Source organism: Lemur catta, chromosome 1 (assembly GCF_020740605.2).
Source record: "Lemur catta isolate mLemCat1 chromosome 1, mLemCat1.pri, whole genome shotgun sequence".
NCBI lineage: Eukaryota > Metazoa > Chordata > Mammalia > Primates > Lemuridae > Lemur > Lemur catta.
In genome coordinates, this window is record NC_059128.1 from 54,839,302 (window position 1) to 54,865,656 (window position 26,355).

General features: G+C 37.9%; 1 protein-coding gene across 2 annotated transcripts in view; it reads left to right on the forward strand.

The window, feature by feature from the left end:
- The window catches only part of SLC25A21 (solute carrier family 25 member 21), a 464,300-nt gene that overhangs the window by 415,317 nt on the left and 22,628 nt on the right, over positions 1-26,355 (forward strand). For both annotated transcript variants that reach the window (XM_045568367.1, XM_045568373.1), the window contains 3 exons: positions 2,540-2,599; positions 5,992-6,099; positions 19,459-19,623. In XM_045568367.1, the coding sequence (XP_045424323.1) occupies positions 2,540-2,599; positions 5,992-6,099; positions 19,459-19,623 (333 nt within the window). The remainder of the gene's footprint in view (positions 1-2,539; positions 2,600-5,991; positions 6,100-19,458; positions 19,624-26,355) is intronic.

The following is a 26,355-nucleotide window of genomic DNA, read 5'->3' on the forward strand; positions in this document are numbered from 1 at the left end:
GAAAAAAAACAACCAACAAACAAATGTATCTTCAGATCGGAATCTAATAAGATATAGAAGCCCATGGATATTGTGGGATCCCTCATCTTCCAGACCTTCCCCAAACCCAATCCTAGTGTGGGCTCCCATTGGAGCAATGGTTCCAAAATGTGGGCCATGACCCATGAATTGTGAAATCAATTTAATGGGTCACTAAATGTAGTAGGTCATTACTAGAATTCTAAAAAATGAAATAGAATAGAAACAATGCATTACACATTGTAGGGGAGTAAATATTGTTGTATAGCAACGTTTTATTTCAGTTATAAATACAAGCCCACCTGTGTGTGTGTGTGTGTGTGTTGGATAAATTTTTTTTATATAGATTGTGGTCAAAAAGGTTTGAAATCTTCTGCCTTGAGGGACTCTATGGCTTCCAGGGTCTGTGTAGCTATCTCAGGTATAATGGAAGGCAAGAAGACTTCATCCCCAGAAGCAACAAAATCCTAGGGCAGAGACCCTTTTCCCAAACTACTATCAATCATAGCATAACAGTGAGTAAGTACAGTATAGAGTTTAGAGCATACACAAGCTTTGGAGTTAGACTTAGGCAGAATCTCAGTTCTCCCACTCAACTAGCTGTAGGACATATATCTATAAAATGGGATTCATGATTGTACTATAACCTCTTATCTGATGATGTTTTTGTGTGGCTTCAATGCAGTAGCTGTTTCCTGGACCATAGTAGGCTCCCATGAGTGATCTATATAATAGTTTCTTTGGTAACCAAAGTGGAGACAGGGAATGGAAACCAAGATTTTCTGAAAGTGTCCTATGTGCCAGGTGTGTCAGGGAATCTTACTTAAATTTTCTTATTTAACAACAACTCTAAATCTAAATGGTAACTTTTGTGTTCTTGAGGGTTAGAAAGATTAAGCAACTTTCCCACACTGTCACAGGTAAGTAGCAAAGCCAGGATTCAGATACAGGACTGTTCACTTTAAAATACTGGCAAAGTGATGATCAAAGTGATGATGATGACTGTAAAACATAAGAAAAATAAATTAGCTTTAAAACCTAAAAAATAAAATAAAATAAAACCTAAGTCTATAACACTTTTTCTTCCATGGTTAATAGTTTCTAGAGCATATCAGGATATGCACGAGTACAATAATATCTAGTGCATATCTCATCAAAACGATGGTGGTCCCTGGTGAGTACTCTTTTAACACCAGGATAGTTTCTGGGCTATCACCATCGGTTAGAATGTTAGATAAAGAAAGCAAGAGTTTCTCTTTGTTTGTTTACTGCTGCATCCCCAGTGCCTAGAATAGGAGTCCTCTAATAAATATTATTAAATGAGTAAATGAATGAATCCTTGTCCTAGAAAAGTCTACATTCATATTTGATGTAAAGGACCATGGCACAAACGTAGTTCCTGGGTTCTTAAAACAATCTAAATTTATCTGGTGGTGTAATGACTCTTGGGCTGCCCAAGCACTCATTAAGGCTATGTCTACAAGGAACCACTTTTTTCTAAAAGCAGAGTATTATTTTGCCCTCAAATCTGTATTTCTTTCTTGCCTTATTTTACTGGACTCTTAAGTACTAGAGTAGAAAACATTCAGGACTACGTATGCCCATGCCATTTCTTGGGTCTTGAAAATCAGACCCTAGCAGGACTGAAGAGTGTGTCCTATCAGTGGCTACTTGACTGAGTCCCAGGAGTGCAATATCATGTTCAGGCAGACTTGTTGCCCAAAATGCGGAATATGAAAAGAGAGGAGAAAACATGTATATATAAAGTGAATAAGTAGATTTGCCTCCATCAAAATTTGTTTGCAGAAAAACTTATGTTAAACATCATCTACTGAATGAACCAACACTATCTTCACCATCAATATCATCATCTTTGTCATCTTCATCATCATCATATTTTAAAGGAAGGCATAAGCAGCTCTCTTGCTTCATTCAGGTTGAAGACAGTCTTGCTTTAAGGCAGGGATGGACTAGATAACCTCATTGGGTCCTTCCTTAGTTTATCATGGCATCTTCATGATCATTTAATGTTTTAAAATTCCATGGAACTATAGGGAGACACTGCAATATAAATACAAGTTAAGGCTGAAAAGTGAATGTCTTTTACAAGTGTGTCAGAAAATTGGGCATTCACTAGGAAAGCAGTTCATAGAGAAAACATAGGAGACCAAAGATTTCAGGTCTATATGCCTATAATTTTGAATCACTGCCATAAAAAAGAAGTCTATTGATGTCTGGGGAAACTGAAAATGGTCATGGTAAATGGAAGTTGTATGGTTCATTTACTGCTCTAAAGGATTCCATCAGCTCTTCTGTAGCTTATTTTAACTGTATTTGAAAATGTGAATGTTAAAGTAAGATCCAATAGCAACTACCCAGGACAGGATTAAAAACTGCATTAGATGGTTTATCATTTTTGAAATGCTGGTTAATATAATGATTTACTAAAGAAATTTGAGCCAATTAAAGAGTTTGTTGCAGGAAATTGTTATAAATCTTTGGGTTTGGTTTTGTTTCACAGTTTTTCACCTTTGAGCAGTACAAGAAATTGCTGGGATATGTGTCACTGTCACCAGCATTGGTAAGTGAGAATATTTATTATACTTAAGTGTATGTGTTATTTCATAAAGCAAAATCTAGAAACAAAAACCCTTTTGATTCCTCTAGCCCAGCTACTAAAATATGAATTCAAGTTATTCAATGTTCAGCTACTTGTTGAAAGCCATCTTCCTAATAATTCACAATTTGGCTATTTTATAGCTCCCAGTGATGAATTTATGATTATAATAATATGTCTGGAAAGGCCTATATGAGATATGGTCAATAATATGAAATAAAGAGTACATTTATCAAAGACTCTTTTAAAACCAGAACATGTATATGTTTCCATACATATTACACATATCTATTTATGCAAAAGTCAATATGCCTAAGATTATTTCCTAACAGGTCACTTTTTCAGCTTTTGCTCCAGCTGTAGTAAATATAGGACTTCAGGTCCCTTGGGTTAAAATCACTCTGTGGTCAGAAGCAGACTGAAGGGCCTTTTTGTAGGAATGACTGTAAACAACTCAACTGGAGAGAATAGTGATCTTACGATGACATATCTCAAATATGACATAAAATTCACTTTGTGATTTGATCACTTCCCTATGCCACTCCTCTCCTTCTTAGTGACTTTTCTGCTTTTCACAAAACAAGTTAAATTGTACTGACCAATGAGTTCTACAAATGTGTGTGCAACAAGAGCCCTAGAGAGAGCAAATGCACTAATTTCTCCCTCCAAGTCTGCAAAACAGAACAAAGCAAAATCTGCATTGGCCTTTCCAATTGGCAGTGCACCCTCTAGCCTCTAGAAAAATGCCCTAGTTTGCCTGCTGCAGTGTACCTCAAACTCAACCAGAGAGACAGTATTCTTAGCTTCAACTCTTCACTTACTTGTAAAGGCTCATTTCAGAATATTTACACTGTCAAATAGACTGCCCAAGAATAAGTATCTGTTATTTTAAAAATCATACATGCCCTTTCTAGGCAGGATCCTAATAAGAAACCTAACAGTATCACTTTCTGTTATGATAAAGAAACCTCTTGTTCAGACTCTGCCTAACAAGGCGAATGAGAGACACACACAGCCTCCTAGGGAGGAGTAGTGGTACCACAAATCTCAAAATGTGCTACGATTTTTTGTTTTTATTTCTCGGTGTCTTCCCCTAAAGTCATTCTTAAAGTTGAAAACATCTTGGCAAAAAGAAGATTAAAAACTTCCTAGCAAGAGACAATAAAATATGGTCTCCAAAGGGCCAGCTGGCTGTTCTTGTGTTGAGCATTGGCACCATGTGAGACACAGCAGGTCTTTCAGCCATTGAGTATTGAAACAGAAAAGCATTTGGCCACTCTGACTACTATAGCCAAATGCATGCAAACTGTATACAGTTCGTCTCTTTTTTGAACTCATTTATTCCAGTTTCTTTTTTGGATATAGCTAGACACTTAAACAGCCATTAAATGTCCCCTTGTGCTCTCACATGAAAAGCCTAGGAGGCTGGAAACCTGACGGTAAATGCAGGTCTCTGGAACAATCTAAGTAACACGATCTGCTGATATCTGATCAATTCTTTTGACAAGGGACTGCTGAACACTAATTCTGACAGCAAATGTAGCTGAGTTTTATAGAAGAACAAAAAAGTGAATTACTTGGAAGATTGCATATAGCAATACAAAGTTGAACATCTGGATTTTAGCTTTCCCAGTCAGAAGAGTTTGGGACTAGTATTTTTTTTTTTCTGCTTTTGGCTTCCATGATGGAAGTATGAGCTAAATGAATAAAGTATTTGGTTAGTTACCCTATACAAATATGTTTAAAATCGTAATGAAGGGAGATGAAAGGAAAACATCATTAGTTATTCCCTCTCTCCTAGAATCTGTTTGCAATCCTATTCTTCCTCTCTATGTGCAGGAAGAACAATGGTGTTTGTATAGCATGTTACAAAAGGCTTTCACACGTTATTTTGAACCTCATGATAACTTTATGAGCAGAGAAATTAGATATTATTATCTCCATTTTACATATGGGAAAATTATGGCTCATGAGAGGTTCCAGTGATTTAGACACAGAGCCATAGCTAGCACCCACGGTGCCTTTGTGGGAATTAAGAAAAGTGCCCTTCTCTCCTGACTGATGACTCTCTACGGGTCCAGCTTGGATGTGCTCGACTGGATTTCAGCCTCCATGCAGCCTTGGCTGGCACCTTTGTCTGTGTACAGACTACTGTACAGACAGCTCTGGTCACACAGCCAATAAGCAGCAGAACCAAGACCTAAACCCTGGATCCTGCCCTCATTCCACTCCTCCTGCCCTTCTAAGGTTACAGAACATTCCTTTCTCTCTTCTCTCTTTTGGTCTCCTATTTTGAAGGTATTAGAGACCCTTTATCCCTTGATAAGAGTTATCTGTTCTTTACTCTTTATTGGTTTTATTCTTCTCTTAGTTGTATATAGTACTCCCTCTGCTCCTGGAAGTAGAAGTTCAGCACTAAAGAATTGCTTTTTTCCAGTACTTGTTTTGGAAGTTGGGGGCTTTGTTTCATTTTGTTTTTCTGCTTTGTGTAAGTGTGTGTGTGTGTGTGTGTGTGTGTGTGTGTGTGTTTTAATTTTCATATAGATTTTCGTATAGATTATTTTCATATAGATTTTCTGGAAAACCCTTAAATATTCTACTTAGCTGTTCTTTCCTATTGCAGAAATTTTTAACAGATAGCAAATAAGTACCTGACATAGAGTCATCCTTTGATAAATGTTCTAGATTTTAGTTGAGACCTTCAAAACAGCCTAGCCAAATCTGATCTCAGCTTTAATTTCTTAGCTTTTAGGCCGAGAAGAATAGGGTAATTGCCAGTTGTTTTTTAAATAGGGAAAGAATGAATAAAAAATAACTTTTATTTGTTAATAGTCTAGAATAGCGACTCTAGGAACATGACTATACATTTAAATATTTCCAGATACGTTGTTTGTTACCTGAAATTTAGCTTTTTATATAAACATTTTATTTGTGGTTCTGCTCCTTGAATTTCTTTATATGCTCAATAAATGAATTTAAGTAGATGTTTAAAAATGAAGCTCTCTTCTTACAATTCAAACTCTCTTTTAATTGTTATATGTGCAGATGTTTTAGTATCCACCTTAAAACAGTAAAACAACCTTGCTTTTGGTTAAAGGAAAAAGTCATTGTTGATGGGGCTTTGACATTTTATTTTGAAATTGTTAGGATGTGGTTTGTGGCTTCTGTAATTTCTTCTTCATGAATTGTCAGCATCTAATCAAGAACTAAAGCTGTTTAGTAATGGTATATGGTGCATTTGTGTAGGTTTCTCCATTCTCATTATAACATTCAGCTGCATAGGGTAATGAATGGAATGCTTAACCCAGTACACATGATGACTTGTTTTAAAGTATTGATTGATTTAATTTTTCTAGACATTTGCCATTGCCGGATTGGGATCTGGACTAACAGAAGCCATCATAGTTAACCCTTTTGAGGTAGTAAAAGTTGGCCTGCAAGCCAATCGGAACACATTTGCAGAGGTAACCATTTAATGTTTTCCTATTATTGAGGACATTTACAAAATTGTTCTTAAGTATACACATAAAATTATGGACCCAGCTCTTATTCCCTTATTAAAGCCATAGTAAATCACTGTTAGGGAAGTATCATAAGAAAAAGTCAAATATCTTCCACAAGGAAAGCACTAACAAAAATGCACCAAGATCTAATGGACAAACATTTGTTTATACATTTGTATTTTAGAGTTCTAGTGTAATCTATAGCGACTTATTTGGAAATGTTTTCCCGACTTCTGGCAAAACTTCTCTTTCACGTGGAACTGCAATAGACTGCAGCAAAACCACTGAGGAGATAATTTTCTTGTGCTTTTAAAAAAGAACTAAGTCATTCTTTAAAATGACTTCACTCCTTTCCCCACTCCACCCACCACCAACCCCAAAAGATTCTGATAATCTGTCAAACTTGTCTTTTGGTTAAATGTGAATGAGCAAAACTACTAAACCTGTATAGGCGTCACCACATGGGCAATGACGGATCTTGACGTTTCATCATTGGCACATGGGGTTCCATGGAGACGGCTTCCCTGGGTGTGTGCTGCCTTCACTACTTTCCAGTTGCCTAATAATGCCCTTTAAACCGCCATGTCCAATTGTTCTTATTTTATTCTTCTGGGTGCCAAGCACAAGGTGAGGAGGAAAACAAGGGAATTGGCATTCTAGGTCCTTTCTTAGCATTTAAACTTAATTCCACAACTGGGTAGCATGTGGTATAAATTGGTTTGAAGTATCTGCTGATCTGGATTTTTCTGCAGAAAAGTTCCCCTGCCTACTGCTTAAGCAGCTGCCAATGGGTGGAGACCCCCTCACCTCCACCCCACTTCCTGCCTGCTGATACTGCCTGAGAGCTTCCTGGCAGCTTCTTGGGCAGGGGTGTGTGGAAAAAGGGGGGCCCTACTCACCTGTAGCTGCCAAGATCTGGGGGGACAGGGTTGGGCTGTTACAGCAGATGGTATCTACTCAGATGAAGTCAGTGCTAATTCAGGGGAAATTTTTTTTTAAGTTTCAAAAGGTTGTCTTAAATATAACAATATCTAGCACTTCAGAAAAGGTTGAAAATCTCTGTATTCCCCTAGTTTTTGTTTCTATTCTTTCTCGAATAAAGGAAAAAGATAATGAGGAATAGGGGCCAGAAAAATAAACTTTTTGAAAATATCCTATCAATATGGAACATTTAAAACAGTTCCCAGGCAATCTGCTCAAGGAAAGCTTGGTTTGCTAAACTGGGAGAATTACCCACTGAAAGAAAATTTTGGAGACCCCTATCCAGTGCCTCAGTTTACCCATTGGGAAGGAAGCTTGTCTTGGAGCAACAATGAGTGGACAAAGGAATAAACAGACCTTCAATTTCAGTCCTTTATCTAGGCAACATGTAACCACAGGGACCCAAATTGGGCAGAGCACCAAGGAGCACACACAGGAATGAAAATCGTAAGAGTTATCACAGCACCTCTGCTCATGCCTAATGTTCTTTTTCTCTCCTCTGCCTTCAAGGAGGTTCTACACTGAGGTCAAGTAAGAGCTGCTAATGTTTTGCATGTGCTGAAGCCTTGCTAGAACACAATAAACACCCTTCCAGGCTAACACAACAATGTGCTGCATGTGTATGTGCTCCCAGTTCATTTACACAAGTGCAGTCTGTGTAAATTATGTATATTCAGCCATGTTTTTAAGCAGGGGTGTGGCAGATGGAGGGTGGTTGGGGTCTTTTGCAGAATCCACTGAACTAGACAATGTCAGGTATTTACTTAGAATAAAATCTATTAGATATATTATAAAATATTTTTAATATTACTTCAACCAGTCACAACTTAGCAAAGTAGTGATCACATAGGCCACATGTGTCAGCGTTTATTTAAAGCAACTAGCAGAATATAGTAGCTGCACTGAGGTGGTGTTCTGATGTAGCACATCGTAGGCAATCTTGATCACACTGAAACAGTGGTTAGTAAGTAGTTAGCAGTCAGTGGTCACTCAGCATAAAGTCATGTAACTCTGCCTATTGCAAAAAATGTCTGAGAGAAACAGATGACATGATAAGAATAGAAAATTTGGATCCAGTTATTTAAAAAATAACCACTGGTCATTTTTGCAGCTGTCTCATGGGTCTTTTGTCTAGGACTGGATAATGCCTCAACCTTCCTCCGTTGACTAGCACTTTCTTTTGTCCAGCAAGGGCATATCATTTTGTTAATCTATACCTGTGTTGATTTAACTCAGATATTAGGTGTGTGCACTTCAGCATTTGTACGGCCAAGAATAATTATCACTTCCTTCACTCTAAGGCTTTATGGGTTGTCAAATGTAAAAGTGAGGCAGGGAGGAGGTGGAAGAGAAAGGGAGGAAGAAAGAAATTAATTTAATGTCTGCTGCATGTAAAGATTATACTTTTCTAAAAAAATTTAATCCAAGTATAAAAGCAATGCACATTTATGTTATAAAACACCAAAAATATATATATTTCTTATATATGTGTATGTAAATGCACTAAAAATGATCTAGACTCTAGAGCAGTGCTATCCAATAGAAATGTAATGTGAGCAATATTTTCTAGTAGCTATAGTAAAAAAAATTAAAATAAACTGGTGAAATTAATTTAATATTAAATAATATATTTTATTTAACCTAATATATCTATTTTCTTCCTTTAAGACTTTCTTTTTTAGAACAATTTTAGGTTCACAGCAAAATTGAGTAAAAGGTACGGTCCCTGTCCCTACATGCACATAGCCTTCTCTAGTGTCAACCTTTCCCACCAGAATAGTACATTTGTTACAGTTGGTGAAACTACATTGACATGTCATTATCACCCAAAGTCCATAGCTCACATTAGGGTTCACTCCTGGTGTCGTACATTTCATGGGTTTGGACAAATGTATACTGCCAAGTGCCCACCACTGTAGTATCATGCCGAGTAGTTTCACTGCCCAGAAAGGCCTCTGTGCTCTGCCTGTCATCCCTCCCCCACCTTAATAATCCCTGGTAACCTCTGACCTTTTTACTGTGTTTATAGTGTGTCATTTCAACACGTAACTGATATAAAAATTATATCAGATATTTACATTCTTTTTTTATACTAATTTTTAAATTATAGTGTGTATTTTATGCTATAGCACTTTTCAACTAGGGCATTTCAAGTGCTCAATAGCCACATGTGGCTAGTCACTTCCATATAGGACAGTTCAGGTCTAAAGAATTCATACTAAAATTCATACTTCTGAAGAGGAGATTGGAATAGGGGAGGAGAAGGTAAGAGTTTAAGAGAAGGGTTTTTTTGTATAGTTGTATGTTTTAACATGAGCGTGTATTCATGTATTGTCTGTGAACATTTACTTTTAAAAGTAATACATGCTCATTGTAGGAAATTTAGAAAATTTCTTTATTTAGAAAATAGAAAAGTATGTAATCCAAAAGAAAATGCTTTAATGGTTCTGCTAGGGTCAAGCCCTGCCTTCAGGGAAAACCTTCTCTGCTGATCTGGTGGGAATGACTTGCTGGCCCACCTTGGGGCTCAACCTTTCATAATTCAGGTGCCATGGCTTCATTTATATTAGCAGGAATACCCGTTGTTGTTTTTTTTTTTTTCCGTGCTCTGTAATTTCTAACAAAGTCTAAACCCTGTGCACCAATCACTGAAGAACACATATAATCAGAGCTGTCTAGAATAGGAAGGCAATTGGAGAACTGGAAAAGCAGACCCAAGGTTTGGGGAGACACACTGAAATTCCCATCACGCGTTTTGCCATTTTCTAAGAGTATGGCCTTGAGCAAGGTACTGAAAGTTCCCTGGTTGGTAAAACGGTGATGATGAGTCCCTCTTCCTTTCAGCGAGGCATTTCTGTGTAGTGGTTAGAAGTACAAGCCCTAGAGAGAGATTCAGTTTTTGACCATGTGACAGCCTCGTGTTTCCTACCCTGACCATAATCCAGTTTCCTCTTTTGTTAGGAAAAAGTAATAGTATTAGCCACATCAGATGGGATAGTGGGGATTAAATGCGACGTACATATAAAGCTGTCAGTACAATCTGGCATGCAGTGATAGTTTAATAAATGTTAGTAGTTATTATTACAACATGCTTTTTATGAGAACTTGAATGTGATAATATATGCAAAGGTCTCGACACAGAGCCTGGCAAATGGTAGGCACTCAACCAGTGATAACTATTTCTAGATGCAAGTTGATCGTATAAATCTTTAAGTTTAAATGGAGACAGATTTATTTTGAGATATTGCCCCAATTAATATTGAGCAGTCACAGCTGACTCCAGTTATGGGAACAAACACAACTTACTGAGCAATGGTCAGTCTTCTCCCTCAACGTGCCTGCAGTCATCATCCTCAATTCCCAGTGACATCCATTCAGCCAGCATTCTTTGTCAAGTCCCAAGGACTGGTAGCATGCTCATAGTGCCTGTTGACAAGGTCTTTAAACTCAGATGCAGGTCCATAGTAGCTGGATATCTGTTTGCTGTAAATAACTAGTACCTAGCAGCAAAAGGTAGAGATGAAATGAAAAACATTTGAGGTTACTTTGGGAAGAATTTTGCCTCAATCGAGATATTCTTCCTCTGCAATAATTGTATAAAGTTAACATGGGTTCTTGATCAAGCCTTCGTAGTCACTTTACATGGGAGGTTGTAAACTAAGCTCATTTTCAGCCTTTTCAGTCAATTACAGCTACCAGTTGTGGCAGAATGCTGAACAGATGGGCTACATGTAGAATGACCTCTGGCTTTACAATACTTTTAAGAAAAGCAAAGCAGTGTCCACATAGAGGCTTATTTTTCAGGTAGAGAACTCTTTTCCTGCCACTTGGATAGGTTTCTTAGGCAGCATGTCTATTGTTCAGGACATGAACCACCATAGAATCCTATGCAGGGTATTTTGGATTTTCCTATTTCTCCAGCCTGAGGTGGTGAGTCAATGTGGTCTTTTAAACATGAAATTTCCTAAGAAGCTCCTGCAACTGAGAGGGGGTCGGCAGTGGGAGACAGCCGAGGATAACAGTAGCCAATATGACACTTAATATTATACTTAAAGTCTTCCAGGCAATGGGAAAGTAATAAAGGTGGAACAAAAGAACTGCTGCAGTCCTAGATGCGAGAATATGGTCTAGAGCTCTAGGAGGGGTGGCGTATAGGTGGGTGTCCCCTTGGCCATGTGGGGAGAGCATGGCTGGCAGAGGGCTAGAATGGGATCTCTGAAGCATGGTGTCCAGGGAAGGACCCCTCGAGCTGGGATCCTAGTGCAGTGCTGGCAAAGAGCAGAAGCTTCTTCTGTTATGCTCGTGGCAGCTTACTGATGGGAACTGCAGTCCTGGGGCTCCAAGTGCAATTCCCCTTGGAATTTCCCAGAAACAGCAGGTACTGTGCTGGCTCCAGCTGCCCAGGGTCCCCTCTGTGGTCTACGCTGGTTCTCTAGCCAGTCAGAGGTATGTTCCCACAAAATATGCCTTCCCATTCAGTTTAGCCATAAACTATTCTAAAAATTTAAAGGAAATTGTGGTTAATTTGGTTCCTGATAGGGCCCTCACATCCTTCCAACTTATTTTAAAATATAAAATATTTTAATAGGTGTGCTTGTCTCACCTACACTTTTTAAATTACCACCATATCATTCAAAGGCTATAATCCCTGCCACATTTCCTCCAATTTCAATACCAGAATCTTGGCCAGCATCTTAAAATTCACAGTGAATAAAGAAAACCGGTCTCTAATTTAAATATGGTTGACCTTCTGTGGGGAGCAAAGTAATCACAGCTTTGTCATGCTCTGGTTTGGTTCAGTGGGTGTAAAAACATGTACAGATAAAATTGGGATAGAACCAAATTTCCCCCCATCCTTCAAACTGAACCTAGGTAAAGAGTTGTTCTGGTTTGTCAGTCTCTTTGTCTTAGGACTAAGCTTGCCCAAGGATTTCTCTACTGGAGATGGTTTGTGTATTCAGTCTTGCCAAAAGTTTGACTTTATAGCTTGTTGTCCTTATAGGACCTTTCTCCCCTCTAACTGGGTGCATTCATTTTTTTGTCTGTATATTTATAAAAACTAGAACACCCCTATCAGTTGTGCTAAGCCAAGTGGTGTTTGGCTGGCATGCTCTTTGCTAGCCTGGAAAATGTGAATTTCTCCCCAGGAGCAAAATCTTGTATGAATTGTTTCCCAGTTTTTCTCTCCACTTTGAAATCTACTTCAAAGTTCTTATTTGGCTAAAGGGTTATGTTTTCCTTCCCTTGAGGTCTATAGGATTTGCTTCTGATGTGTGGCTGGGGCACAGGTTTTCCTTCTACTCTGTCATTTTTTTGTCTATGTTACATATGAACATAATCATTGTCACCCCCAAATATGAAACTAAACCTTTAGGAAATTGCAAAAGCCTGTTTTACTTCTATGTAGTCTTTAAAGATGTTCAGCTCAAGAAAGGAATAATTAGTCTTCTACCTATTTAATTTAAGGATCAATGAACAGATAGCAAATATGCAATAGATGGTAACATCTTTAAATATAGGTATTTTTTAAAAATTAGTTCAGAGTTTGGTTCTGGTTTTGGATAACACCACTAAATATAGTTTTACATACTTTATCTTGAAATCTTAATAATTTAATAGAGACCAATTAGATAATATATGATATCACAAAGCTTAGTGATTATTCTCTTGATAGATAATCAACAAATGTTTAACTAAGTTTAATTATTTTATGTAGGGTCAACATAAAGTGAATTAAAGGGCTTAATTTCATGATCATCTCTCTCAAGAAAGTGAGAGAGAAGAAGTTGAGTTATATAGAGAGTGAGCATGTGGCTCTATTTGCAGATAGTGTAAGAAGCCAGCTTCAAGGGCATGTCAACACACATGATGCTATAATGAGTTAAGTTCAAGTTTTGCCTGCATTACTGTGTGAAACACTGCCTGGCAACTGTTCAGTACACAAATTATTCCTTTCCAGCCTATGAGTCTTGTGGGCAGAGAAGAAAATTATGTATATTAATCCATCCCTGCAGGCAGTACCTAAGGCAGCAGCCAAGTTACCTCTCTATTGTTATTTACAGAAAATAAATTTTGTCTTCCATTCAGCTGTGCCAGGAACCCTACATTTTTGCTTTCAGAATTGGGATTTTGAAGTAGTAATAATAGCTACCATTTATAGAGCATCTACTGTATACCAGACACTCTGTAAGTTGCCTTACATGTTTTTTCCCTTTATTTTATTTTTTGAAAATTTTTACATGATTTTATAAATTGCTAAAGTCATGCATGTTTTTTTCACAAATCAAGTAATACAGAGCTAGAGAAAGAAAAATTAATTGATGATTTTTGCCAACATCTCCCTTAACCCCATCCCACTGTTAACTCTTCCATTTTCCTGTTGCTCACACTCACTTGATATTTCAGATCCTCCCATTCTCTCCATAAGGTTGGCAGCTTTATCTCCCTGTTGTAAGTAGAGAAAATAAAGCCCAATGACGTTAGCTCTAAAAACCCAAGCATTAGCAAAGAGGTCTCTTTCTAGTCAACCACACTGCTTTCATTGGGATAAAGAGCTCTGGATACACGATGGACGTTGGAGGAGACTCCGAAGGGAGACGGATTGGAGGGGATGAGGGAAGAAAAACTACCTATTGGCTGCAGTGTACGCTATTCGCTATTCAAGTGACAAGTACACTAAGAACCCAGACATCACTATACAATTCATCCATGTAACTAAAACCACTTGTACCCCTAAATCTATTCGAATAAAAAAAAAAAGAAAAGAAACCTGGATAATTAAGATGCTCAAGGGAAAAGCAAAAGAAGTGTTTGTTAAACCATGAAAAAGCAAAGCCTCTTCCTTGTTGCGGGTCTTCTCCGATCAGTAACCCCTGTGGCCACAGCACCGTCACCTTCCTTCCTTCCTGCTCCGCCAACAGTGCAGGGGCAAGATGCAGTGTCAGCGTCTCCTCACCTGGAGGGCCCTGCGCTCCTCTAGAGGTGATCACTGGTCAGCAACTTGGTATTGGCATAGCTGTGGCTCAGCATCTGGGCGAGTTTTTTGACAGCAAATTATTCTCCACTCACAGATTGTTTAAAAATAGATCTGTTTATCTAATGTAAACTCTAGACTATAATTATATTTTGGGTCTTTTTTTGTCCATAATCATGCCCTATTAAAACAAACTGAAATGACAAATTGATGAGATATCTAAGCCAAAAGAACTGTGTAAATGTGGACTTTTACGCCTGATTCCTCTCCTTCCACTTACATTTTGTTCTCACATGAAAGGAAGGTTTTTCTTTTATTTTTAGTTTTCCAAATGTATGAAAATACTTCAAGACCTGATTTGAGTAGTGAAAAGTATGGGTGATCTTTTATCTCATAAAGAGCAGGAGTATTTTCCTACCTGAATGTAGCAACTGGGTCTCCTCTTTTTTAACAAAGCAGTATTTTTCTGAAGGCCCAGAATCAGACACTCCCTCCATTGTGTAAAGGTCTCATCCAGTTTGCTTCCAGCCATGTGACGAAATGCAATGCAACACCTTTATTCCTTTGGCTCTCAAACAACAAATCCACCTTGCCATAAGAAGCAAGTAAAGGAATGTGTGTGGAGCGTGCTGTCTTTGACGTGATGTGCCTACAGCTCTTCTTTGGCCTTAGAGATGGAGGAAATCCACGGACACACCCCTGCCTGTACCTACTGCTATTTACCCAGGGAACAATTGCCTGCTGCCTAAAACCTCTGTCTGTGATCTTAGAGACAGCTATGGTCAGTAGTTGGATGGAAGAACTCCAGAAAAAATAACTCAGGCTGCCGTACATCATCTCAGTGATTTGCTGGTAGTACTGGACTCTCAGTGAGGATTCAGTGCCCTGGAGTGGTGCCTGGGAACACTGTTTAGGCAAAGAATCCTTCTTTCTCTCTCTCTCTTTTTTCTCTTTCTCTCATTTCACTTTTTCATTTTTATTTTCAGTAAGTTATATTGTGCATATTTGAGATTTACAGCATGACGTTGTGGGATACATATAGGTAATAAATAGTTACTACGGTGAAACAGATTAACATATTTATCATCTCACATCATACTTTTTGTGTCTGTGACAAGAGCAGCTAAAATCTACTTAACAAAAATCCTTAATATAATTCAATACGATTTCATTAATTATTGTCCTTATGTTGGACATTAGCTCTCTAGACTTGTTCATCCTGCATATCTGCTACTTTGTATCCTTTGACCTAAATCTCCCCATTTTCTCCCCCTACCCTCCTCTCTCTGCCCCTGCTAACCAGTGTTTTATTCTTTATCTCTATTTATTTGACTTTTTGTTTTTTAGATTTCACATATAAGTGAGATAATGCAATATTTTTCTTTCTGTGTTTAGCCTATTTCACTTAGGATCTTCTCTTTTAGTTAAACTTCATAGTAAATTTTTAAACAGAAATTTTATTTCATATCCCATAACCACTGTGGAATATTTTTATGGGTAGATATAAAAATTATCAGCATATCTGTTTCTATAAAAATAAAAACAAAAAATATTTTATAAGTTTCATCCCAAAGCACTTATTCCTCCACGCTCGCAGCTCAGGTGCAGTCAATGAAAGGCACATCTAGGAAAGTTAGAATGCAATTTGGCCCACAATTGGTAACTTAATATGAAAATTGGAGTGAAACTAAATATTAGAAGGAAACTGAACTAGTGGGTGACCAGCCGGGTTGGATAGTGTTGGAATCATTTCTCTGATGACACCACGGTGTTTTGAAATGGAAGCCCAGTAATCAAATAAGTTTAGTAAAATTCCTTGTGTTTACAGAGATCTAGTCAAAATGATTCTATATTTTCCTACTTAAGCATCCTAGTGGAAGTCACATTTTGCCTTTCTAATTAAATATTTGCTTACATGTGTGTGGTACAATGCCTTTGAATGAAGCAAAAAACTCACCATCATACTTCTAATTTTTATAGGCATTTGAGTTCTGGTTTTTCTTTATCCCAAGGCCCCAACTTGTTATCTGTTACCTATATCAGTTGGATTATCAAACTCTGAAAATCTTCTCACCTGCGCATAACAAAAGTGAGTGTGGAAAAAACAATACTGGATTAGATGCACAATTCTTGTTTAGCCTTTTATCAGCAACATTTTACTTTAGGAACCGTACATAACAATCTTTGGTATCCTCACCTGAAAAGTGAGACTAAACCTGCTGCCCAGCTCACAGGGTTGTTGAGATAAGCAATCAGATGCATTAGGATGGCAGAACCACACAGCACACAAAAGCAGACTTGGAGTCCAAGGGTCACAGTTTGGGCTGTGGTGCTACCATTTACTCTGTGAACTTGGGCAAGTAACTGAACTTCTAAGCCTTAGTTTCCTCATCTGTTAAATGGGGGTAATGATAATACGTCTCTCACATACTTGTTCAGAGGATTAAATAACAAGCTATATGTCAAGTACTGAGCATCTATGATAATGGCTAACAGTGATGAACACTTACTGTGTTCCAGATACCTGCTAATGTGTATGAAAGTGTGCTCTAGGCCATTCCCAACCTTTGCTGCTGTGTTGCCTTGCTTCTACAGCCCAGAGACTTGCCAAATGGACAGCTCTTAGCCAGGATGCTAACTTGTAGGGGTTAGGAGGAGGCCAATTTACAGGGTCTACTGCTCCAGAGAGGAAAGCTCCTGGAGTGAGGCACTATCCCTAGAATGAGATCTCCAGACCAGGGCTTGGATTTGGTTGGGCCTCAGAGGAAGCAGATCTGTTATCTTGCATTCTGGATGAATTTCTGGTGGACTTCATCTCAAGAGTCCAGGACTCTGGGAAAAGGAAAGGACAGCCATAACGAATGAGAAGGAGGAAGCTGATTAAATATGTCCTCCTCTCCCTCAAGGCAGCCTACACGTTTTGATTGCCACCGCCTTCAACTAACAAAGAAAATACCTATTTTTTTTTATTATAACTATTTTTATGACTGTCAGCATAATTGCCATTACTAACAGCTAAATATGTAGCGAATGCTTACAATGGACTGATTTCGCTGACTGTCTTAACATCACAACAGTCCTATGAGGAAAAATCTATTACTATCCTTGTTTACAAATCAGTAAAATGAGAATAAATCAGAGAGGATAAGTACTTGCCAAAATTAGGCAGCCTTACTGCTGAGACTCAAACCTGGAGCTGTCTGGCTCCAAGCTCCTATTTCCGATTACTATGCTCCCCTCTGATGTAAATTGATAACTAGAGTTCAAACTCAACAAAACACTTGAATTTAAAATCCATGTGTTACAATTTCTCGTACCCACCCAGCACCCAAGCCAGTGAAAATCAGAAATTAGATGATCAGTAAATGCCATTTGAATATTTGTAAACTCTTACAAAGATCTAGTAGAAGTCTTCTCTTCTCAAGATGATAAGAAAGATGTTGTTTCCAAATTAATACTAAGCTTAGCTGTCCTAATTCTGATGATTTAGCAAACTAAGATTTTTAAATAATAGAAACATCTTTAGACCCATTTTATTAAGGGAAAGCCATTGTAATTTGCACTTTTGTTTAAAGCCACTGATTTCTCTGTTGCTCTAGAACCTAGATAGCCCCTGACCTCCTCATCCCTTCCAGTCTCAGGGCCTCAGCTGAGTGAGGATGGAGAAAAGGCTTAGGCTGGAGGCAGGAGCGCCTGTGTGGGTCAGTCCGGGCCCAGGTGGCCTCACCCCTGCCCTGTTCCTCCCATCCCCAGGAAAGCTGCTTCCTCTCGTTCCCCTGCCCCTAGGCTGCCTCCCTCAGAGCAGGAGAGCGGTATTTAGACAGTTTACGCAGCACTTTTAGGGTCTTTCCAACAGAAATGAGCTTCTCCTCAATTTGTCCTGTCGCTTTTAAAAACGAAAATAAATAATTTGGATTGATAGTCAATGTCCCAAAACACAAACAAAAATGTCTCATATTGTAGAACAGGGAGTGAACTTGTACCTTTGGAAAATTTTTTGGTGTTCCTATATGATATGTCTTATTATTTCAAGATACATTCTCACATGGTTTTTTCATGTTACAAAGAAATGTTTCCTTAAGCTTAAAGTAATTTATCATAGTTAATCCTCTTAAATGAATAGATGAAGTTGGGGGTAGCATTATGGCTAGAGTTTTTAAAACATTTATCAGCAAAAACTATAGGATTTACTATATAAACAAGCTCATTTGAATGTGTCATGTTAATTATGTAGCTATTATAAAGACAAGTTGGATGAAAAGCCTTTATTGGATTTGTTCTATTCTATTCTGCTATGTATACCATGGAGTACTGCTCTGTGCACGTAGCCTTAATTGCACATGAGAAGAAAATACTTTGAGTCTGGAAGTGCATCAGACTGCCATGACCACTCCAGCAACCTGCTTCAGTGAAATATCAAACAAATGTATGTCAGTGCTTGTCTCATGGGTGGGGGGGAAAAAAACCACTGAATACTTTCCCCTATTTACTATTCAGTCAAAATATGAGAGTATTCAGTCAAAATATGAGAGGGAAAGATATCTTTATTATGGGACCTCCAAAAAAGGACACAATCACTCATACTTTTTAAAGAACCCATATGAACTTTAATTGTATTGTAATGAATTTAAACCTCAGAGCAAATTGCAGTGAACTCTTAAGCAAGTTCCAAAGGTAGCAACAGACTAGATTCCAGCAGTTAGGGTATTTCAGCCTTGGGTAATCAGAGGACTGGAAATTCAAGGTAACCCAGTACTCCCAACACCGTTTATTTATAATTTATCACAGCAGTGCTACACACACTGACTGCCCACCTCCTTGAGGATGTGGACAATCAACAGCTATTTATCTATGGGCAATTTCTAACCTAGCACCAATTTAAGCCATTGAGGTAATGGAATCAAGACTATCTGTAACATTAGCTTTAGGAAAACATAATTAGAAAGGTAAATATGCTGGATATAGGAGCCAAATATAAATTCCTTCTGGATTATGTGCAGTTATGGATTACCAATTTATCTATGTGGTTAATACTCTCCATCAGTGTGGATAAGGCCAGAACTGGACATAATTATTTACATGTTGAAAGCGGTGATAGTACATAATGTCAGTTTCACTACTTCCACCAAAGCACCAAATATGTTTTTTCTTTGCCAGCTATCTTTCCTGTAAAGCCTGTTGTTATGCATGTAAGTTTGTTTACTTTTTGGGTTTTCTAATTTTAAAAAGCACAGATCTAAGCATGATTATTCATGTTTGGGGAAAAAGTCCCTAATAATTCTGGCTCGGAGGGAAGCTACTATGGAATTTACTCTGTTCCATGGTCCCAAAGATGATTTTTCTGGCTTTGCTTCTCTCTTCTTCAGCAACCATCCACTATGGGTTATGCAAGACACATCATTAAGAAGGAAGGCCTGGGGCTCCAGGGCCTCAACAAAGGATTTACGGCAACTTTGGGACGTCATGGAGTTTTCAACATGGTTTATTTTGGCTTCTACTTCAACGTCAAAAACATCATTCCTGTCAATAAGGTAACTATTTAAGAGATTAACGTCCTGGAGAAAAAAATCCTATCAATGCTAATAGCTCCATTTCCAGAATGTTTCTCATGTCCTCATCACTGTGCTGAACATTTACATCCATTATCTAATGTGATCCTCACATCAGCCTATACCTGTTTCGAATCCAGAAACCAGAGGCTTAGAAAGATCAAGTAAATTGCCCAGGATCACACAATAAGTAGAAAAGCAGAGATTGGAACCGAACTCTGACACCAAAATTTATCTTCTTATAGAATATACCATTACACCTGAATGCTTTCCATTTATCACTCATAAGAATTTCTGAAACTATGTTACTACTTAATTTTTATCTCAGAAGCATAACTTTCTCAAGAAAGTGGACAATTTTCATGTTTTAAACAAATTTGCACTCATGGGGAAAAATTGTCAGCCTAAAATTTAAATGTCACCTAGATATTAATTTTTAAATTCACATAGGTTCATTAATTAGGATGGGTAATAAACCAACTCTTCTAAGATCATTTGCTTTTGATGCAAAATAATGATGATAATTGTTATTATCGTCATCATCCTCATTTCTTTTAAATGGTAACTTACAGATGCCAGCAGACTTTCAACTTCTGCTGGCATAGGATGTGCTTTTAAGCTATAGCATCACAGATTTTTCCCCCACCATCAAATTGCTTACTTATGGTGAAAACTGCAATCCTGGATGCACCAGTTGGGGAAACATTTTTTACATGAACGCAGTTTCCCACAGGGATTGAGTTCTTCATTTTGCTTAGTAGAAAACTATTGAAGGACTTTTTATAAATCCCAAAAATATTTCTAATATGGCTAACCAGACTCTTCAGTAAAGTTAGTTGTGCCTACCTTTGTCCCCATATTCTAGTAAAGACCAGGACTTTCTCAAGTAACAGCTGAATCCAAGGCATGTGTTCCACATTAACCATCTGTTGGCATCACTTTCACTTCACTAACCAAAGTTGTTAACCAGGTCTCACTGTATTTGGAAATCTCATTTATTGAGTAGAAGCTTATGTGTTTTTGGTCTGAAATCTCTGGTCACAGTGTATATAGATTCCCCCAGTGACTGACAATTCCGACTCCAGTGGCCCTTGGAGCTCTTCTCTTGTTGAGCTCATGAAATATAGAAATTGAGTGCAATAAACACTTTGGTCCTGGATGACATGAGAGAGCTTCTATTCCCAATACATTGAGATTCTTTTTAGCCAGAACTGGCTACATAATTTGTGGGGCCCAGTGCAGAATTAAAACGCAGGGCTTTTTGTTCAAAAATTATTAACAATGTCAAGACAGAGAGAGCTTTTTTTTATTTTTATTTTTTTTTATTTTTTTTTATTTCAGCTCATCATGGGGGTACATAAGTTTAGGTCATATACATTGTCCATGTCCCGCCCATCCCCCCGAGTCAGAGACCCAAGAGCGTCCGTTCTCATTCTCCAGACAGTGCGCCTGGCACTCACCATGTAGTCATACCTCCATCCCCTCCCCCCCCCACCTCCCTGGGTCTGCACCTTCAAGCATGACCATTCCCCAGAGGGTGTGCAACGCACTCGTCATGTAGGCATACACCCATCCCCTCCCCCCCCATCCCAGTCTGATATCCAATTGGTATCCTTCCCTGATGTACATTTAGGTGATGATCAGGGAAACCAGTTTTCTGGTGAGTACATATGATGCTTGTTTTTCCATTCTTTGGATACTTCACTTAGTATAATGGGTTCCAGCTCTCCCCAGGAGAACCAAAGAGATGTCGTATCATCGTTATTTCTTATAGCTGAGTAGTACTCCATGGTATACATATACCACAGTTTACTAATCCATTCGTGGATTGATGGGCACTTGGGTTGTTTCCACATCTTTGCAATTGTGAATCGTGCTGCTATAAACATTCGGGTACAGGTGTCTTTGTTAAAGAATGACTTTTGTTCTTCTGGGTAGATGCCCAATAATGGGATTGCTGGATCAAATGGTAGGTCTACTTGAATCTGTTTAAGGTATCTCCATATTGCTTTCCGTAGGGGTTGCACTAGTTTGCATTCCCACCAGCAGTGTATGAGTGTTCCTGTCTCTCCGCATCCACGCCAACATATGTTGTTTTGGGATTTTTTTGATAAAGGCCATTCTCACCAGAGTTAAGTGGTATCTCATTGTGGTTTTGATTTGCATTTCCCTGATGATTAGGGATGTTGAGCATTTTTTGATACGTTTTTTGGCCATTCTTATGTCTTCTTTTGAAAAATTTCTATTCATGTCCTTTGCCCATTTTTTGATAGGATTGTTTGATTTTTTTCTTGCTGATTTTCCTGAGTTCTAAATAGATTCTTGTTATCAGTCTTTTATCTGATGTATAGTATGCGAAAATTTTTTCCCATTCTGTAGGCTGTCTGTTTATTTTCGTGACTGTTTCTTTGGCTGTGCAGAAGCTTTTTAATTTAATCAGGTCCCATTCGTTTATTTTTGTTGTTGCTGCGATTGCCTTAGGGGTTTTCTTCATAAATTCTTTGCCTAGACCAATGTCTGTAAGAGTCTTTCCTACATTTTCTTCTAGAATTCTAATCATTTCCCATTTAAGGTTTAAATCTGTTATCCACCGTGATTTGATTTTTGTGAGAGGTGAAATCTGTGGGTCCTGTTTCAGTCTTCTACATGTGGCTATCCAGTTTTCCCAGCACCATTTATTGAATAGGGACTCTTGTCCCCAGAGTATGTTTTTGTCTATTTTGTCAAAGATTAGATGGTTATATGAGGATGGTTTTATATTTGGGTTTTCTGTTCTGTTCCACTGGTCTGTGTCCCTGCCCTTGTGCCAATACCAAGCGGTTTTAAGAACCACAGCTTTGTAGTATAGTTTGAAGTCTGGCAAATCAATACCTCCCATTTTGTTTTTATTGCTTAAGATTGCTTTTGCTATACGGGGTCTTCTCTGTTTCCATACAAAGTGTATAATTATTTTTTCTAAATCTGTGAAAAATGATGTTGGTAATTTAATAGGAATTGCATTGAATCTATAGATTACTTTGGGTAGTATAGACATTTTAACGATGTTAATTCTTCCAATCCATGAGCATGGTATGGATTTCCACTTATTTACGTGTTCTGCAATTTCCTTCCTTAGCGTTTCATAGTTCTCTTTATAGAGGTCCTTTACCTCTTTAGTTAAATATATTCCTAGATATTTTATTTTCTTTGTTGCTATTTTGAAAGGTATTGAGTCCTTAATTTGGTTCTCCGATTGAATGGTATTGGCATATATGAATGCCTCTGATTTGTGTGTATCGACTTTGTAACCTGAGACATTACTGAATTCGTTAATTAATTCCAGGAGTCTCTTGGTTGAGTCCTTGGGGTTTTCCAGATACAACATCATGTCATCAGCAAAGAGTGAGAGTTTGATCTCTTCTGTCCCTATTTGGACACCTTTGATTCTGCTCTCTTGTCTGATAGCTCTTGCAAGGACTTCCAATACTATGTTGAAAAGTAATGGGGACAGTGGGCAGCCTTGTCTGGTTCCAGTTCTGAGTGAGAATGCTTTCAATTTTTCCCCATTCAGTATGATGTTGGCTGTGGGTTTGTCATATATGGCTTGTATTATTTTTCGGTAGGTCCCATTTATGCCTATGTTGTTAAGTGTTTTTATCATAAAAGGCTGTTGAATTTTGTCAAATGCTTTTTCTGCATCTATTGAGAGGATCATATGGTCTTTATTTTTGCTTCTATTTACGTGGTTAATTACATTTATAGGTTTTCGTATGTTGAACCACCCCTGCATCTCTGGGATGAAGCCTACTTGGTCGTGATGAATTATTTTTTTAATCAGCACTTGGATACGATTTGCTAGGATTTTATTGAGAATTTTTGCATCTACGTTCATGAGAGAAATTGGTCTGTAGTTTTCTTTTTTTGTTGCATCCTTTCCTGGTTTTGGTATCAATGTTATATTGGCTTGGTAGAATGTGTTGGGGAGAATTCCATCCTTCTCAATGTTGAAGAATAGTTTATGTAGGATGGGCACCAGTTCATCTTTGTATGTATGGTAAAATTCAGGTGTGAACCCATCTGGACCAGGGCTTTTCTTTTTGGGAAGGTTTTTTATTGCTGTTTCAATTTCAGTTCTTGATATTGGTCTATTCAGGAATTCTATTTCTTCCTGATTGAGCTTGGGAAGGCTGTGTGTTTCTAAAAATTTGTCCATTTCCTTCTCATTTTCCAATTTGTGTGCATAAAGATTTTTGTAGTATTCATAGATAATGTCATGTATCTCTGTGGCTTCGGTTGTGATTTCTCCTTTCATGTTCCTGATGGAAGTTATTAAAGATTTTTCTTTTCTGCTCTTGGTTAGTCTAGCCAGTGGTGTGTCTATTTTATTTATCTTTTCAAAGAACCAACTTTTTGTTTTATTAATTTCCCTTATAGTATTTTTGTTGTCTTTTTCATTTAATTCTGATTTGATCTTAGTAACTTCTCGCCTTCTGCTGGGTTTGGGGTCAGTCTGTTCTTCTTTCTCCAGCTCTTTGAGTCTATTCATTAAGTTGTCTATTTGTAAGTTGTCTGTCTTTTTGAAATAGGCATTTATGGAAATGAATTTTCCTCTCAGGACTGCTTTAGCTGCATCCCATAGATTTTGATAAGTTGTGTCACCTTTTTCATTTAATTCAAAGAATGTTTTGATTTCTGACTTAATTTCTTCCTTTACAAAATTGTTATTCAGAAGAAGGTTGTTTAGCTTCCATGACTTTGAGTAGGAATGAGAGTTCCTGTTAGGGTTCATTATTACTTTTATTCCATTGTGATCTGAGAAGATGCAGGGTATGATTTCTATTTTTTTAATTTTTTTAAGACTTGCTTTATGACCTAGAATATGGTCAGTCTTAGAGAATGTCCCGTGAGCTGATGAGAAGAATGTATATTCAGTGGATTTTGGGTAGAATGTCCTGTAGATGTCAGTCAGGCCCATTTGTTCTAGCATTCTGTTTAAGTCTACTATGTCTTTGCTTATTTTGTGCTTGGAGGATCTGTCCTGTGCTGTCAGTGGGGTGTTAAAGTCTCCAACTATTAAAGTGTTGTTGTCTATCATTTGGTTTAGATCGAGTAGGATTTGCTTTATGAATCTGGGTGCGCCTAGATTGGGTGCATATATATTAAGTATGGTTATGTCTTCTTGTTGAATTGTGCCTTTCACCAGCATGTAGTAACCGTCTTTGTCTTTTATTACTTTTGTTGGTTTAAAGACTAAGTTATTGGAAATTAAAACTGCCACACCAGCTTTCTTTTGGCTACCATTTGCTTGAAATATCAAGTTCCATCCTTTTATTTTCAGTCTAAATGCATCTTTGCCGGTTAAGTGAGTTTCCTGAAGGCAGCAGATACTTCGTTTGTGTTTTTTTATCCATTGGCCCAGTCTATGTCTCTTGAGTGGGGAATTCAGGCCATTGACATTTAGTGAGAGAACTGATAATTGGGACAGATTTCTGTTTATCTTATTGGGTAGAACTTCTTTGCTATGTTTTCTCTCTTGAGCCATTGTGGTGGCTAGAATTTGATCTTTAGCTCTTGGGTGGTTTTACATTCGTGGGTCTTTGTTGTGATGATCTGTGTGTAACTCTCTTTTGAGTACTTCTTGGAGGGATGGTCTTGTCTTGGTGAATTCCCTCAGTCCTTGTTTATCTGAGAATGTCTTAATTTCTCCTTCATATAGAAAGCTTAGCTTAGCTGGGTACAGGATTCTAGGCTGGGCATTATTCTGTTTCAGAAGAGTGAGAATGGGGCCCCAACTTCTTCTTGCTTGTAAAGTTTCAGTTGAGAAATCTGGCGTAATTCTAATGGGTCTCCCTTTGTATGTTACTTGTTTCTTTCTCCTTATAGCTCGAAGAAGGGTCTCTTTAGTGGATATTTTGGTCAATCTGACGACTACGTGGCGTGGTGTTTTCCTATTTGCTATGAATCTACCAGGGGTTCTTTGAGCTTCTTGAACTTGTATATCTAAAGTTTTAGCAAGGCCTGGGAAATTTTCTTCTATTATGTCTTCAAATAGTTTATCCAGCCCTTGCTTATTATCTTCTTCACCTTCAGGGATGCCTATAACTCTCACATTAGGTTTCTTCACATAATCCCACATTTCTTGAAGACTCTGATCTTTTTTCTTATTTCTTTGCTCTATCTCTGTGACTGTCTTATTTAATTGGAAAGAGTTATCTTCGATCTCTGAGATTCTGTCTTCTATTTGATCTACCCTGTTCTTGAGACTTTCCACTGTGTTTTGTAGCTCCCTGAATAAATCCCTCATTTCTAGGAGTTCAGTTTGGTTTTTCTTCAATATTTCTATTTCTTTAGTGAATTTTTCTTCCAAATCCTGGAATTTTTTTGCGGTTTCTTTGCGTTGGATATCAATTTTTTCTTGAATATCATTCAGCTTATTTATAACCCAAGACTGAAATTCTTCTGGTAACATGTTGGTATTCTGAAACTGGCTTGTGCCAATTGGAGGAGAGTTGGTATTTCTCTTTGTGGGCGAGGTTTCCGTTTGGTTTTTTGTGCTCCCCATATTTTTCTGCTGAGCCCTTCCCATCTGGCTCTATCGTTAGATCTTTTCTCACAGCTTTAGTCTAGTTAACAGCACGTCTTGTACTCTGTTCTTAGGCTGTGAAACAGTCTAGGTATGTTGCTTCCTTTCTCTAGAGGGGGAGACTGTTGTGTGTTGTTTAGAGTTTTTTTTCT